Consider the following 14402-nt stretch of genomic DNA (forward strand, 5'->3'; position numbering starts at 1 on the left):
ATAACCTTTCACCTCGTCAAAACCTGATTGCTCTGATAAAAAAGGCAAGTAGTAAAAAAAAAAAAATTAAAAAAAGGTATATGTATGTACAGATAGTGCACCTCACAGACCAGTTTAATTATTAAATTATTATTCATTATCGTGATTTCAGTGTTTCCACAGCATTTAAAAATAGAAATGAGAACAAGTCTCTCTCTCTCTCTCTCTCCCTCCCATGTCCCTTCCCAGCCCATAGGTTAAATAGCTTGAGTCATCTATAGGGTGTGTGCATGGCCAGGGGAGCGGTGCCTTTGTACAGAAAGAAATTGCTGAGGACGAGGAGATGGAAAAACTGAGCAGGCAGCTGCCTGTGATAAGTCAGAGCTGAACTTTGCATCTCACATTCCACGTGGGTACAATACATACCAGCCCTGCGTGCAACAGCAGGAACTGCTGTCCCTCCACAGCAAATCCTTACTGATACTCACTCCAGAAACCAGCAGAACTTAGTAACAGCTAAAAAAGTTTGGGGTTTGAATGTGGAATTCCCCCTCTCCAGGGAAGTGAAACCTCTTCCCTAGCTCTGCCATCTTTTGCTGAAGGTCTGTACATCTTCTACAGCCTCATTTTTTGCTTTTCTTCACACTTGCAGGGGCCATAGCTGAGAAACCTCAGCCTGGCTAGAACTGCCCACGCTGAAATTCCAGAGTCTTGCACGTTTGCTGGTGAAAGAAAAATAAAAGCAATATACATTGAATCCCAGGGGAGAAATTGCTGATTTCGTAGAGATATAAATAATGGAGGAGGAGCATTGTGAAGATAATGGAGTGAGAAGTGGACGCTCTCTCGTGTACCCCAGTTGTGACATAGATCTGCAGCCTGGGGAAGAAGTCCTGTATTGCCCAGGCAAGGAACTTCCACAAACCTGGAGCTGTTACCACAGCAAGGATGTCGTGGCTTTGTCTTCTCTCCAGAGACAGACACATGAGCAGAGAAAGGAGAGAGCTGGGAGGTCTAGCAGGAGTTTAGGGAACATTTTGATCAGGAATTTTTTGTGATTATTTTTTAAAGGACTGTGGTGCCTCTGGGAATAATTTGGACTTTTGGAATGAAACAAGCCAGGTCTTTGATGTGTAAAGACCAGGATGCAAAAGAAGAGGGGGATGGAGGAGATGTGGGGCAGGGCTCCTCACTGACAGCACAGGGAGAAGGCACAACGCAGCACGCAGGAGGAGAAAGCCACAAACAGTTTTTTGGGCAGCATGAGCCCAGAGATGGGAATGGGAACTTGGAGCAGTGCAAGGGAGGATTAAAAGGCAGCAGGAGAAAGTATCCTGATCAAATCAACTGCTGAAAAAGTGCCTTGGCAGGGACAGGTTTGCCTTTGTGCATTAGTGTGAACTGGGAAGGAGATACAGCACAAGGAGCAAGGTTGGGTCGGTTTCAAACCCTAACAACAGGAGGAGGAAGAAGCCTAGGTGGAATTATGAGGCTGATATTAGCTATATTAGCATTTAAAATATGAATAATAGAAATTTTTTTGTATTTTACTGCATTTGGGGGGAGGAAGGGCTTGTGCAGGTCTCAGTGTTTTTTCTTTTGTTGTTGTTATGATACTGACCAGTTACAGCAGCATTATCTCAGCTGAATGAGATACCACATTAAGAAGGTAGCAGTGGACTTGAGTGCACTTACACGGATGTGTAGTAATCAATCAGAGTGACACAGCTGGTCAGAATTTTTTTTTTTTTTTTTTTTTTTTTTTTTTTTTTTTTGCAAAATACCTGAGTAGCATTCCAGGACTCTACACTATAGAAAGAATTAAAATGAAGATAACTATAAAAAAAAAAAAAGCCACACCAAACAACCCCCACAAAAAACACCAACAAAAATTCTCTGTAGAATTATCTCTAATTATCTTCATAATTATCTGTAATGATTTAAAAGAACTAAAGTTCTCCTGTATTAAAACCCCCTCAAATTTCAAAATTTCATCCTTTTTTTCAAATGCCTTTAGGTAAGATGACAAGCTTCTTAACCTAGATGAAATACAGCAAGAAACAAGAGTACATATAATATTACTAAAAATTGAAGATTAATTGTTATTGCCACCAGCCCTCATTCACTTGAAATCCAGCATTCCTTAGAAGGAAAGCAGGGGTGAGCCACTTGCACAAGCCAGCAAAGAACAGAAGATTCCCAGAACAGCAATGCAGGATTTTCACCTCTAATTGTGTCCCATATTTCTGTGTATAGATCAGAGCTAAAATGAAATTTGGTATCGAGCTCTACCCAGGGTGTTTTTGCTTCTCCTCATTCTGAGACATTATCTGTGACAAATAAAACAGCACCACTACGAGGAGCAGCACATTGGTGAAGTTGGGCACCAACAAGTAGGGATTAACCAGCGCACTGGAAATAATGAACCTTGACAGATCTAGGGTTAAATACTTTAAAATTAGATCCTGCTGAAAGCCGAATCTTGTCGCTTAGCAACGGCCGCACGGGATGCTGCTGTCACTCAGAGGATGCTTCTCTGGGGAGTTCACATCACGCTCACAGAAAATGGGCTGTGATTGGGGCAAGGTGACATCATATTTTAAGGCAGCAGCCAACACGATTGCACTCGAGTTAATACCCAGAGATTTAAGGAAACATGTCTTTTGGAATGGCTCAGCTCTCCCCACACCTCACCTGACCCCAGGAAGAGCCTGCACAGAACAGTGGGATGTGTCGGCCAGCACATCACAACCAAACCCAAGAGGTGGAGTTTTCATCTTTTAAATTACTCAGAGCCAAAAGAAAAGCAAAATGCCTGCTCTTTGTGGATGTCTGTGTTCAGAGCATGGAAACCTCCAAAGCCAGTGAGAGAGAATAAAATGTACCCTTACTGAAAATAACCAAAAATTCAGTTTGCTGAGCTAATTTTAGCACTTCTAACAACTGGGAACCTACTGGATTTTAGTGAGGAATCAAGATACCGAGTTAATTAAATAATTAAAAAAAGCCCTTGAGTCACAAAATCTGTTTTTCAAAGCAATACTTTGTTAAGGTCAGTATAGGCACCTACAGAGATTTTTCTGAACATCTGCCTGGCAACTCTAAAGCACAGAAGCACATCAGAGCGTCTGAGGTTAGTCTGATAGGACCCATCTTGCATTTTTAAGTATGAAAATACCCAGATTCTGAACTGTTATCAGCACCTCTGGAATGGATACAGAAATTGGGTATTCAGTCCAACCTAGTACACTGCCCATTAGGGCCTGGAGAGTCAAGATTTCAAAGAAATGGAGATTATGGAAACCAGCATAAAAGCAACACAGGCAGACATACCTAGATTTAGGACACTGGATGTCCTTCTCTGAACATTGAAAGAGCACAGACAGATCCTTCTTTCTTTATTTTTGGGCAAGCTGTGCCAAAAAGTTGCTCCTGGTGAGCAGGACTGGCACCAGGAGGGATCACAAAGATCATGACAGATATCAACTTGCAGGTCATGAACTACCAAATTTCCTGCTGACTGGGGCCTCACCATTTGGCAGTGATGGAGGAGAACAAAGATAGGGACATACTAGCTGATAATAGGATTAGTCAACTGCATGTGAGCAGGTGAAGGCCATGCAGGCAAGAGTGCTGCAAAAGCAGGGAAATATTTAGGCCAGGTTTCAGAAAAAAAGCACTCTAGAACAGTGGTTTTCACTCTTCTTCTCATGCACATGCCAGCAGGCTGACTTCAGTCTGGAAATGAGGTACAGAAAAGTGGTTAAGAGGAATGAAGATCATGTCTTCCAAAGGGAAAACAAATAATTCTGGTTTGTTTAACAAGTCAAGAGTCTAAGGAGGGAAATGATTGCTTTTGTACTGATGCAATAGGAAAATAAACAGCCACTGTTTAACGAAGAGCTGTTTAAACGAACCCTGGCAGAGGGTAGGTGGTAATTTTATGTCAGCTTTAAGGAGTTTACAACAGTAAGAGCAGGCAGCTTTCAGTGGAGCCTTCTGGAGGAAAGGGGAGAAAAAAACACCAACCACAGACTTCAGTTCTGAAGACTGAAAATTCAAGCAGAGGTGATATTGCTTCACCTTCCCAGATGGGAGAACCACCCTCATGGGTAAAAACAGGGAAGATTTTTAAGGCTAAATATGCTGGGAAAGTTCACAGCAACACCACTGCTGGACTAATATGTAATTACCTCTAAGCTACATGTATTCACTCAGACTACTCAAAATAAGGATATTTACAGCTACCTGTAACCTCAACACATGTGAAAGAATAACCATAATCTGTGTCAAATTTAGACAACCAATTTTTTCCAAATATATCTAGTCTATTAGGTATTTCTTCAACAACTGTCCTTAAAATACAGATGGTGTAAGTGCATAATTGCTGCAGTTAATGCTTTATTTTGAGAGTTGTGGCTCCATACAGAGGATAATCTCCAGTGAAGTCATAACAGAGGAAAGCACTCCTGGGAAATTTAACAAGCTCAAGGTTCTCAGAATAATATAGTGAAATAACAATTAGAAAGGTATCATTAACATATGATACATTGCTGTGATTTTGTCCAAACTAATTAGTGCAGTTGTTCTCTTATTAGTCTATTAAAATGAACACTAGATCAAATATATTAATAGTGCACATATACTCTGTAATGTGTGATTTAAATTTTGTTAGATACAGCAATAAAACAAGTCTCTGTTATCATCTACTGTTATCACCTGAAGTACTGAGAAGGTTCTATTGTCATCAGATCCTAGAGAGCAAGCTTAAGTCAGCAATACCAGTGGGTTAAACAAATAAAAATACAAGAGATGGACCGTTGTCTGCTTTTAACAGAGATAAACATTGTGTCACATCTCATTTTCCTCCTCTGGTGGAAGCCTTCCTCTCGGGCACTGGAAGGGCACACACCATGTGTGTGCATTTGAGAGAAAAGCTGGCCCAGGAGCAGCAAGCTGAGGTATAAAATGGGATGGGGAATATTATTTCTGCTAGTAAGAGGGGTGTTTCCCACCTGTGTGCTTTCCATAAGGCCTTCTATATAAAGAACCAACAGACATCATAAATCATTATCTAGAGAAAGTAAACACTGGAAAAAAAAAAAAAAACAAGCAAGACCTATGCTGCTTTATCCAGGGACTCATTTTTTAAATTACCTGTTGATGTTTGAGTCTCATCCAAGCAACTTGGCCACAGCAATACAGGCACAGAACAGCAAATAATCACAGATGGTTCATCAGCAAAAGATTCAAGCTATTTCTGCTTTAACCAGTGCTTTGCACAGGAGGGCAGAAGCTAGGCAGTAGTACTTTCAGCAATTTCCAAGATGTCAAAACATTCCTTAGGTTCCAGGTTAAAGGGTGAAACCTTAATGAGATGCTCTTCAAACGTAAGGGGCCAGCTATGGATGAATGTGGCTGTAAGCAAGTCCTGCTATGGACTGACAGGTATTTCACAGACGACTTCCAGACACATGCAAACATCTTAACCAACCCACAGTGAATCACACATTGGGCTTTTCACACTAGTCCAGTCTCGTGGAAGAAGTTTAAATGGGAAGGTGCAATGTCCAGCACCATCTGAGACCAGAGGCAGGGTCTGCAGACAAAGAGAGAACACAGCCTTTCTGTTTACAATGCTGTTTATTTTAGAAAAGCCCCTTTGATCATCTGAATGAAAAATGTGGGCAGAAAAGTCACAAATGTTATAAAACAAAGTTTATTCTGCAATATTTTGTCATAATGAATTGCATCTCTTTGGTAAAAATAAAATTTATAAACATTTTAATTAACAGAGATTAGCATACAAAAACTAAACTTTTGTAAATTGTCTTTTAAAACGGGTAAAGGACTAAACCAGAGGAAAAAGGGTTAGAATTGGTCACCTACTGGCAAAATTATTCTAAACAAACCCAAGGACACTGCTTATGCTACATTAGAAACAAGCTAACGGGAATGGTTTTAAAACAACTCTGGTTCATTTGATCAGAAAGCATTCTTACAATTCACTTTTAAATAAATAATAGTTACAATGAATTGGCAATTATAAAATGTTTTATATCACTATATGGCAGTAACATAATACTTTTAATTATGCACTTTTTAGTTTGAAGAAATGTACATTTATAAAACTGACTTGATAATGGCACTGGCAGTTAGGTGTGAAGAATGTGCTTTAAGATAAAATAGCAGGTGCAACATTTAAAATATTTTACCTTTTCTTTTCAATAAATATTTTGACCACACCATTATTAACGTGTATGAGTATACTTTGCTTTAATTAAAGCTTGTACTTTTCAGGTTGTTGAAAAGTTGCAAACCACACAACTTCCATTTTGCAGTTGGATTTAAAAACGTTTGATGTGACTTCTGCAAATCAGTAATTTAGGATTGGAGTCTGAAAAAGCCAGTATAGGTTTGTACAGTAATCACATCAGATTTACCCTGAACAGAGCAACCTCCCACGAACACAGGTCTCATACACTTCTTCACTGCATTTAAAGAACTGAATGTGGCTCATTAATACTTTTCTTGCCAAAATGTATCCAAGTCAACCATTGGCATCAACATTTTACATATGTCACTAAAAAAACCCAAAGCCCAACAATCAAAATAACTTTTAATTATACTCCATTTATACTATATACACCAGGGTCTTTAACTGAGGTGGCAAACAAACCCGAACCCAACAGATATGTAAGAGAAAGGAAGGGCAGCTCTTCTCCCAGTGCCAAGAGAGGTGATCCACAGCTGAGCTGTTGGCCTTTGCTGCCAAATGTGCAGGCAGAGGCCTGGGACAAGGCATGGGACAGGGCAGGGGCACAGCTCATCTGCCTTCCCCTTTGGAAGCAGAGAGGGAAGACAGCAAAGCAGGAAGGGCAGGAAGAGCACGGCCCCGCCGCACAGCTCTGTGTCCCAGGGAAAGGCTGCCACTGCTTCCCCTTTCCACCATTCCAGTTCTCCCAGCTGTAAGGATGGACAGGACGCAGCTTCTGCTGCTAACTGCTGATCAGGAACTGGTTCTCACCGGTCATTGCATATGGTGATTAAATCTAGCATCCCAATCCTTCAGATATGCTGAAGTCATTGTCACCAACTTCAGGGTTAACAGCAGCACAGCCACACTCCCAATAAGTACTAACATCCTCCAAGTTTATCTGAGGCAAAAAATAATTGAGAACCAAATCAAACCATGGAGCTGACTATGAACACAGCTTCCAGAATACCTGGACCTTGGTCCAGCTTTCACTGGAAACTACAGAAAGCTGCAACCACTTCAGCAGGAGCCAGGCAGCAGCACCCCTCTTCAACAGCGTGACACTGAAATCATGGCACCGAGCAAAACCTCAGGCTGCTCACAGTATTTCTGTGTATCTGAATCCTCCTTTTCACATTGACACAAGCTCTGCCCTTTGCAGTATTCCATGAGAGTTCAAAAGCAACCCATGAGCAAGAAGAAGCAGTTCCACCAAGCATTCACATCTTCATCTCCTGAAATCATAAGAACCACTGCTATTGGTACTTAATTTTCCTTTAAATGGCGAGTTTTACCCCTACTACCCATCAGTATTACATCCAATATCAGATCTAATTGGCTAATGCAGCACTTGTGATAGCCAGCACACACACACATCTGCACACACATTGCCCTGTTACAGGTGTAGGCTAACAGGAATGAAGCAGAGTTTTTCCTTCCCTTTCAAGAAATAAAACAAATCATTCTTAAAACTGAATTGAAAAAAAAAAAAAAACCAAAAAAACCCGCAAAAACCTTTTTTTCTCTCCTAGTGTTTGTGCTTTAAATTCCAAAGCACCAAGAACCTCAAATATTTCAGGCTTGATCCAACAGCCATTGAGTCAGCAGGAGCACCACCGTTGTCTTCAAGAGGCACTGGAATGGGCCCTCAGAGCAACAGACCTTCAGCAGCATGGCTGTGTTTGCATTGGAAGTAGACAGCTCAGGACAGGATTCATGAAGAGACTGACAAATAAGAAAAAAATAAAGAAAGAAAAAAGGGGCAAAAAACCCACACTAATCTAAGAAAGGCATTCAAATAGCCAGGAAAATACTCCCTTAGGGAAAGGTTAACTTTTGGCTGAATCCAGCACTGTTTTCAACAGTGGACATTGGTTTTCTAAGTGGCTCTGCTCCTAATTTTCACCCAGCTTGCCCAACACCTGGTGGAAGCAGTAGCTTCACGTTGGTGAGAACATTTATGGCACATTATGCTACCTTTCAGCAACAGGAAAGATGACCTTGGATAGCTGTATACAATTCTGCAACATACTTAAGGCATCCTTGTATGTACAGTACTGTTAAAACCCACTCCAACAGAACTGCTTACCCATTTTTGAACAGAAAATAATAATAATAAAAAGGTATAATCTACAGGAAGATGTAAGTAATCACCACTGATTTTAAAAGAAAAATAGGGATAAAGTTAAACATACCACAAAAAAAAACATTTTTTGGCTGAAGGATGTCTAGGAACTATAAAGAGATTCTCTTATTGCAAAATGAATTTGAATCCTTTACATGGAAGTCAGAGCCCTTAGAACAAAATTCACCTCTGCAGATGGGGCCAGAAGAGGTGTAAATATGATCCACAGTGTGCATCTGAACAAACACATCTCTGAAAGAAAATAAAGTCAACTATTGAAAAAAAAAAAAAAAAAAAGAAGTGATCATTAAGAAGTATGCTTTTGGGTTTTCACAAGTCATGCATATCTTCTAATTTGAGAAGATTAAATATTTTCTTTTTAGGTGGAGATTTAAAAATAAATGGCTAAATTATAGTTTGCACCAAAAAAAAAAAAAAAGCAGTGAGTCCTCTTATGGCTTTGATCTCCCTTGTGAAGGGCAAAAGTAGAAGAGTATTGCCACAATTAAAAAAAATATATGTATATATTCAACAATGACAAACATATTATTTTTTCCTCTGCTTGTGACAGTGGGTCTTTGCAGTACTTATTAAGGAACTCAAGCACGTTTGGATGCCAGCAAGGTGGAGCAGAGACCCTGCTGCTTCCTTCAGCTCCTCATCGATCTCCTGACACAGCTCCTCGAGTACTTTCTGGCTGGGCTGGCTCTCCTTAGAGCTGTCCCCACAGGGCTGGGATGCATAGCCACTGTCCCCGAGGGGATCGTCCTCGTAGTCGCCGTCCGTGTCCACCTCGCTGTGGAAGCCCTCGCTGCCGTCGCTGCCCTCGTGGCTGGCCTTGGAGATGAACTCGTAGACCTCGTCCAGGGAGGACAGGGAGGACACGCTGGAGCGGGAGGCGCAGCGCTGCGAGCCCATGGAGCCCACGGAGCCCATGGAGCCCACGGAGCTGGCGCTGTAGTTGTGGTCCTCGCTCGGGTCGATGTTGGCGGCCGCGGAATCGCTCTCGGGCAGGTTTATGGAGCTGGGGGGGTCGAAGGCGCTGCCGTAGCTCCTCTTCTTGGGTGTCTTCAGCGGCTGAGGTTTCTCACCTGTGAGAAACGAGATGTGTCAGTAGGCCCCGGTGAGATCACCTGCACCACGAGCACGCTGTGCCTGGCTGGCTGCAAGGGAAACTGAATTCCAGCACTTAAAGTCACAACGTGCCCATTTACTGTCACCCACAGAGGACATCAGTCACCACCTAATCTCAGCTAAGAGCTAGAGCAGCAGAGGGGGAAATGATACCTCTGGTCTTAGCTTTTATACTTTTCAGATTCTCTGCTGTTTTAGTATGTAGTTCTGAGCCTTATATTAAGGGATAGTAAGCTCTCTTCACAAAGTATTTAGACAAAACAATTCCTTCTCTAGCTGGGAACCAAGGACAAATGATCCAAATTTCAGGCCCAAGAGCATAAACAACGGTGGACTGAAGAGAGAAAACAAGAAGGATGGGACTTCATGGGCTAAAGCTGTAATTGGACAATTAACTCCAATATGTTAATGGACCAAAACTTATAGAAGTGTGAGACCCCGTGACCGGTTGTCCATTTCTGTGACCATTTTGGGTTCATCTGGGGGGTTGCCCTGGCTGGACTCTTGTACTGCCTAAGGTGTATCCATTGAGGCCTTCTAATAAATACTTTATTATTTAACTCCATCTAGCCTCTGTTCTAGGTCAGCCTTCACAAGGCATTAAAGTAGCCAAGAAACTCTTCTTACTATCTGGCACAGAGAGGGCAGGGATAGAACTTTGCAGAAAAAAATCAAAATTAATGGGGAAAAGAAAAAAAAGGCTGCTTCTAATAAAACTCTTGCAATGCTAGCTGAAAGAATAATTAAACCAAAATTGCATCTTGACTACTCTTACTGTTTGGAAACTAGACCATACTTGTTTCCTGAAGTTTTATAGAGAAAGCATTTAGTAGTGAGTAGAGAAGAAAAACAAGGGTAAAATGGCTTATGCTTACAGTCCAGCATCCCTTGCTGAATGGAAGTATTTAACAGCATCATTGCAGTAGCAGCATCAATATCAGATTCTGTAAAGCAGAAGCAGCAAAATGTTAGAACTCAGGTAAGCCTGACAAGAAAGAGAATATATATATATATATTTTTGCCTGTACTGGCCTACACCAAAGAGCAAGGGTGGGGGAATGTACAAACTCAGACAAAGCACAACTCTTGTACAGCTCAATACTGTTCCAGATCAGCCTCATACCTTAACTATGACATTCAAAGGCCGAGCTCTCACGTTGCACTCACTGAAGCCAAGAATCAGTGACACAATTAGACTTTCATGTGACAATGCTGTTGCTATACTTAACAAGTGCCTTTTGTTTGTACCAGTTGGGAGAGAAAGATTAGACCCATGGCACAGCAAAGCACCTCGGCAGCTCCATAGCCTGGCTGTGTGAATGTGCAGGGCCCATTAATGCAGCACTAATTCAGCACACCTCCTTCCTCTAGCAGAATTTTCCACACTAATAAGTCAAACGGAAGAAATTGAGACTACATGGGGGGAAAGGCCACTGAACTGCTCAATCTAGAAAGCAGGGAGATCTAAATAATAAATGGGCACGTAGGAAAGGTTGAGGTGAATTGTGGCACTGTCAGCTGCAGTGAGAAGCACTGCTGCAAAATGCCATCCTTTGCAGAGTAGATTGCTTACATTTCTGATAGGCACCTCGAGGGTAACAGGGCAGAGAGTGACATTTCTAACCAGAACAAGGTGAAAGGGAAAAGAAACAAGCACACCTTTCCCACTCACTTCAGGACACGCTCACGCCCTTTAAAGAAAAGGAAATCCAATCCATTCTTTGGCTCACTTCTGCAATGGAGGAGGAATTCTCCTCATACAGAACAGAAACAGGTATGGGGGACTAACCAGGCAAAACAGGAGCACAGAGACAGTGAGCTCTCACAAGAGCCTGGGTGCCTGAGAGCAGATCACATCTGAGGTGTAGGTAGGTATGTACATATGCATGAGCAGCAAGTGGAGAACAGGGCTGGAAGGGACCAGCAGCAAGCAGAACAGGCTCTCAGTTCTGCTGAACTGGAACTGTGGGGGGAACTGTTAAAGCAAAACATCAGCAGTGTCATTTCTGATAGCATTTGCTTTCTTCCCCACCTTACAGGCATTAACTGTATTACTGAATTTAAGGGGAAGGTAGTACTGGGAGGGGGACTGCAGTTGTCAGCGTGGCTTCCTTATCTTGATAATTCTCCCTAACTTCACCCCTGGTCAAGGAGAAATTTGAAGAACATGACATCTTGGAAATGTTGTACCAACATGGCAAGGGGACTGAGCTGCTGTTTCCAACAAAGTTTATAGAACATACACATTTTCCCCCCTTGTTTTCCATGCCCTTCATTTTAAATCCAGCATACTTTAGGCTCTACCCCAATGCACTCACAGAAATTTTTTTTTTCCTTCTGCTTTGGCTGTCTTTGGCAGAAACAGAGCCCCTGAATTCATAGGTTATATGAATTCAACTGACAAAAAAAAGTAGAAAAATAAAGCATGAAAAATTACTTTGTTCCACTAGTGTAATCAGGAAGTGAAATATTTCCACTCCTTACTTGCTGTCCCAGACATTTTATTTGATCATCTGATGTTGGTATATAAGCACCACCTTATTAAAATGACAAGCAATCAGAGGCATTAATGCAACGCAGGATTACTACCTACAAAGAGTATTTCTGCACCTTAACACTCCCAAAGAATGAGGAGAGACACTTTTGCAGTGGCTCCTTAGCAGTGCTCCGTGTCACTGATAATGTGCTTTGGCTTCATTTGTGAATGCTCTTCTCAAAAATCAGTATTTCCCACTGAAATTTACACTTCTCCAGCAGAATGGCTGAGGAAGCACTTTATTACAAGGAATTCTGTTCATCTGCACAAGAGCTGCCCTGTGGGACCCCAGGAACATGAATGGCTTGCCTCTAATGCCAGAGAAATGCTGAACAGGCTCCCCCACAAGCAGAAACTAAGATAACCAGATAGCGTCATTATTTTGGCACCTCTGGTGTAGCTAAATGGAAGAGGCAACAGCAGACTGGCAACCTCCAAACCTGTCACAGGACACATCAGCAAAATCCTTAGGAGGAGAGGGATTTCTTGTGTTCTCCAACAAGCCCTGAGAACCCCAGATCCCACAGCCCTGCAGCAGCCAAGGAATGTTTCCTTGCCACCCAGATGCCACCTCTGGGGTGCATGGCCATCATCACCTGTGGGCCAGGCAGCTGCTTGGTCTCCAAAAACCCTTGGCTTTGCTCCCTAACCAAAGCTCCTGGTTTGTGGCCAAAACCTAAAAGCAACCTTCTCACCTCTAAGCCTACTGAGCCAGCAAATCAGGGAGCTGGGTGTCTGCTCATGTCCCACCTGGGCAGTGCCTTGCACTATCCTGCTGGAAGAGCTGTAACAACACTCGTCTGCAACACATTTTGCTAGACTCAACCCTTTAAAAATTGAGTACTGTTCACTTTTCAGCACTTAAAAACTGAAATTATTATTATTTTTTTTTTGTCTAGGACAAGCCTAATTAAGCTTTATTAGCAAGGTGCAAGAGCTGTGCTCAACTGGCTTCTTCATAAGAAATGCTGCAAGCCCCAGCACACTTTCTAGCTCCCTCTTGGTACCACAGGTTTTATACACTAACATTTGCTACCTTTGGTTCTCAGTTCTTCAGATTCATTTTCTACTGAACTATTCATTAAGTAGGTCATACTTGGGAGTGATGCATGTGCTGAATATTTTGCTGTCAGAACAAGACGGCCCCAATTACACCTTGAACTTCACCTCATGGATTTAAAATTAACACACAAGTAGCTAATATAACACACATGCATTGTAGTACATCTGGGTTCTTTTGTCATCTAGCAAACCCTTCAGAGCAGAGACAGAGACAACATCAGCTGGGCTGCAGTCCATGCTTGTCACCAAAACCAGGGGTGGAGAGTGAAAGGAAATTCCAAGTTTACCTTTGAGAGCTCGGCCGTGATTCTGCTGAAGGACTGAAGTCAGGTAGTGAGGGGATGACGACCTACTGAAAAAGAAATTCAACAGCTCAAAGCCAAGTCTTGATCAGGCAAATGATGTGTACAAAGTATAACAGACACAATATGATGATCACAGAAGGCTAAAAACAAAACCAACCCTATTCACCACAGGAAGGCAAGCGATTCTGCTGCCCTCAGTAGATAGCTCTGCACTGGTTCGTAGTGATTTAAGCCATCACCAGCATGTGGAGAACACCTCCAAATACACACACTAAGCAAAAATACTGTTGGCAACAGTCACTGACTTCTACAGATCTTCTATACCTGCCTAAAGGCTGGATTTTAAACAAAGATATGGATTTTTTAGTACATAAAACCTACACGTGAACAAAACATTAGCTCATACAGGGATGCTCAGGGGACAGGTAAGGACCAGTTGTGATCATTTGCTTCTCCAAACAGTGGTGGGAAATTAACAAAAACAAAAAGTAATACTAAATTAAAAACCAAATCAAGACAACTGCTGATTTTAAAGCTGATGCCATCCAGGATGGTTTTTCATCATCAGACCAGCTTTGCCCCAAATCCCTCACAAAATAAAGGGTAAGTTAAAGCTTTCACATGGGGTTTTTTTTTTCTGCTACACACCAAGCCCTAATTATTCAGTTTATTATAAATATATAAGTGAGCAGTTAGAAGAAACTACAACAAAAATAGTACACACTATTAAAATTGCATGAAATGGAGCAATGTGCATCTTTTATAGTGCTGCTAGAACCATCTGAAGGCTGATGACAGAATTTTCAAGCCCAACGTTCAAGAGAAACCTCAGCTGAATGGGAAAAATGTGCAAAAATAGGGTTCACTGTCTGGTATCTTTTCTTGTAGCAGGCACAGAGTACAAAGGGAACAGATCCAAAAATGGGTGGGGGGGGGGGAAAATTAAAAATAAAGGAAAGCAATGGTCTGACCCAAAAAGGCTGGCTTTGCAGCCCTCAGACCCAT

At 41.9% G+C, this 14402-nt stretch overlaps 1 protein-coding gene across 4 annotated transcripts in view; it reads right to left on the bottom strand.

Moving 5' to 3' along the window:
• Nucleotides 1–5603: 5603 nt before the first annotated feature.
• FOXN2 (forkhead box N2) overlaps nt 5604–14402 on the bottom strand; it is a 30354-nt gene continuing 21555 nt past the window's right edge. For 3 of the 4 annotated variants that reach the window (XM_059840840.1, XM_059840839.1, XM_059840841.1), the window contains exons 4-6: nt 13380–13444; nt 10370–10438; nt 5604–9451 (exon numbers count right to left, since the gene is read on the bottom strand). In XM_059840840.1, the coding sequence (XP_059696823.1) occupies nt 8907–9451; nt 10370–10438; nt 13380–13444 (679 nt within the window). In that variant the 3' untranslated portion in view covers nt 5604–8906. The remainder of the gene's footprint in view (nt 9452–10369; nt 10439–13379; nt 13445–14402) is intronic. The other variant, XM_059840842.1, reaches the window with a different exon arrangement.

This window comes from Haemorhous mexicanus, chromosome 3 (genome assembly GCF_027477595.1).
Source record: "Haemorhous mexicanus isolate bHaeMex1 chromosome 3, bHaeMex1.pri, whole genome shotgun sequence".
Classification (NCBI taxonomy): Eukaryota; Metazoa; Chordata; class Aves; order Passeriformes; family Fringillidae; genus Haemorhous; species Haemorhous mexicanus.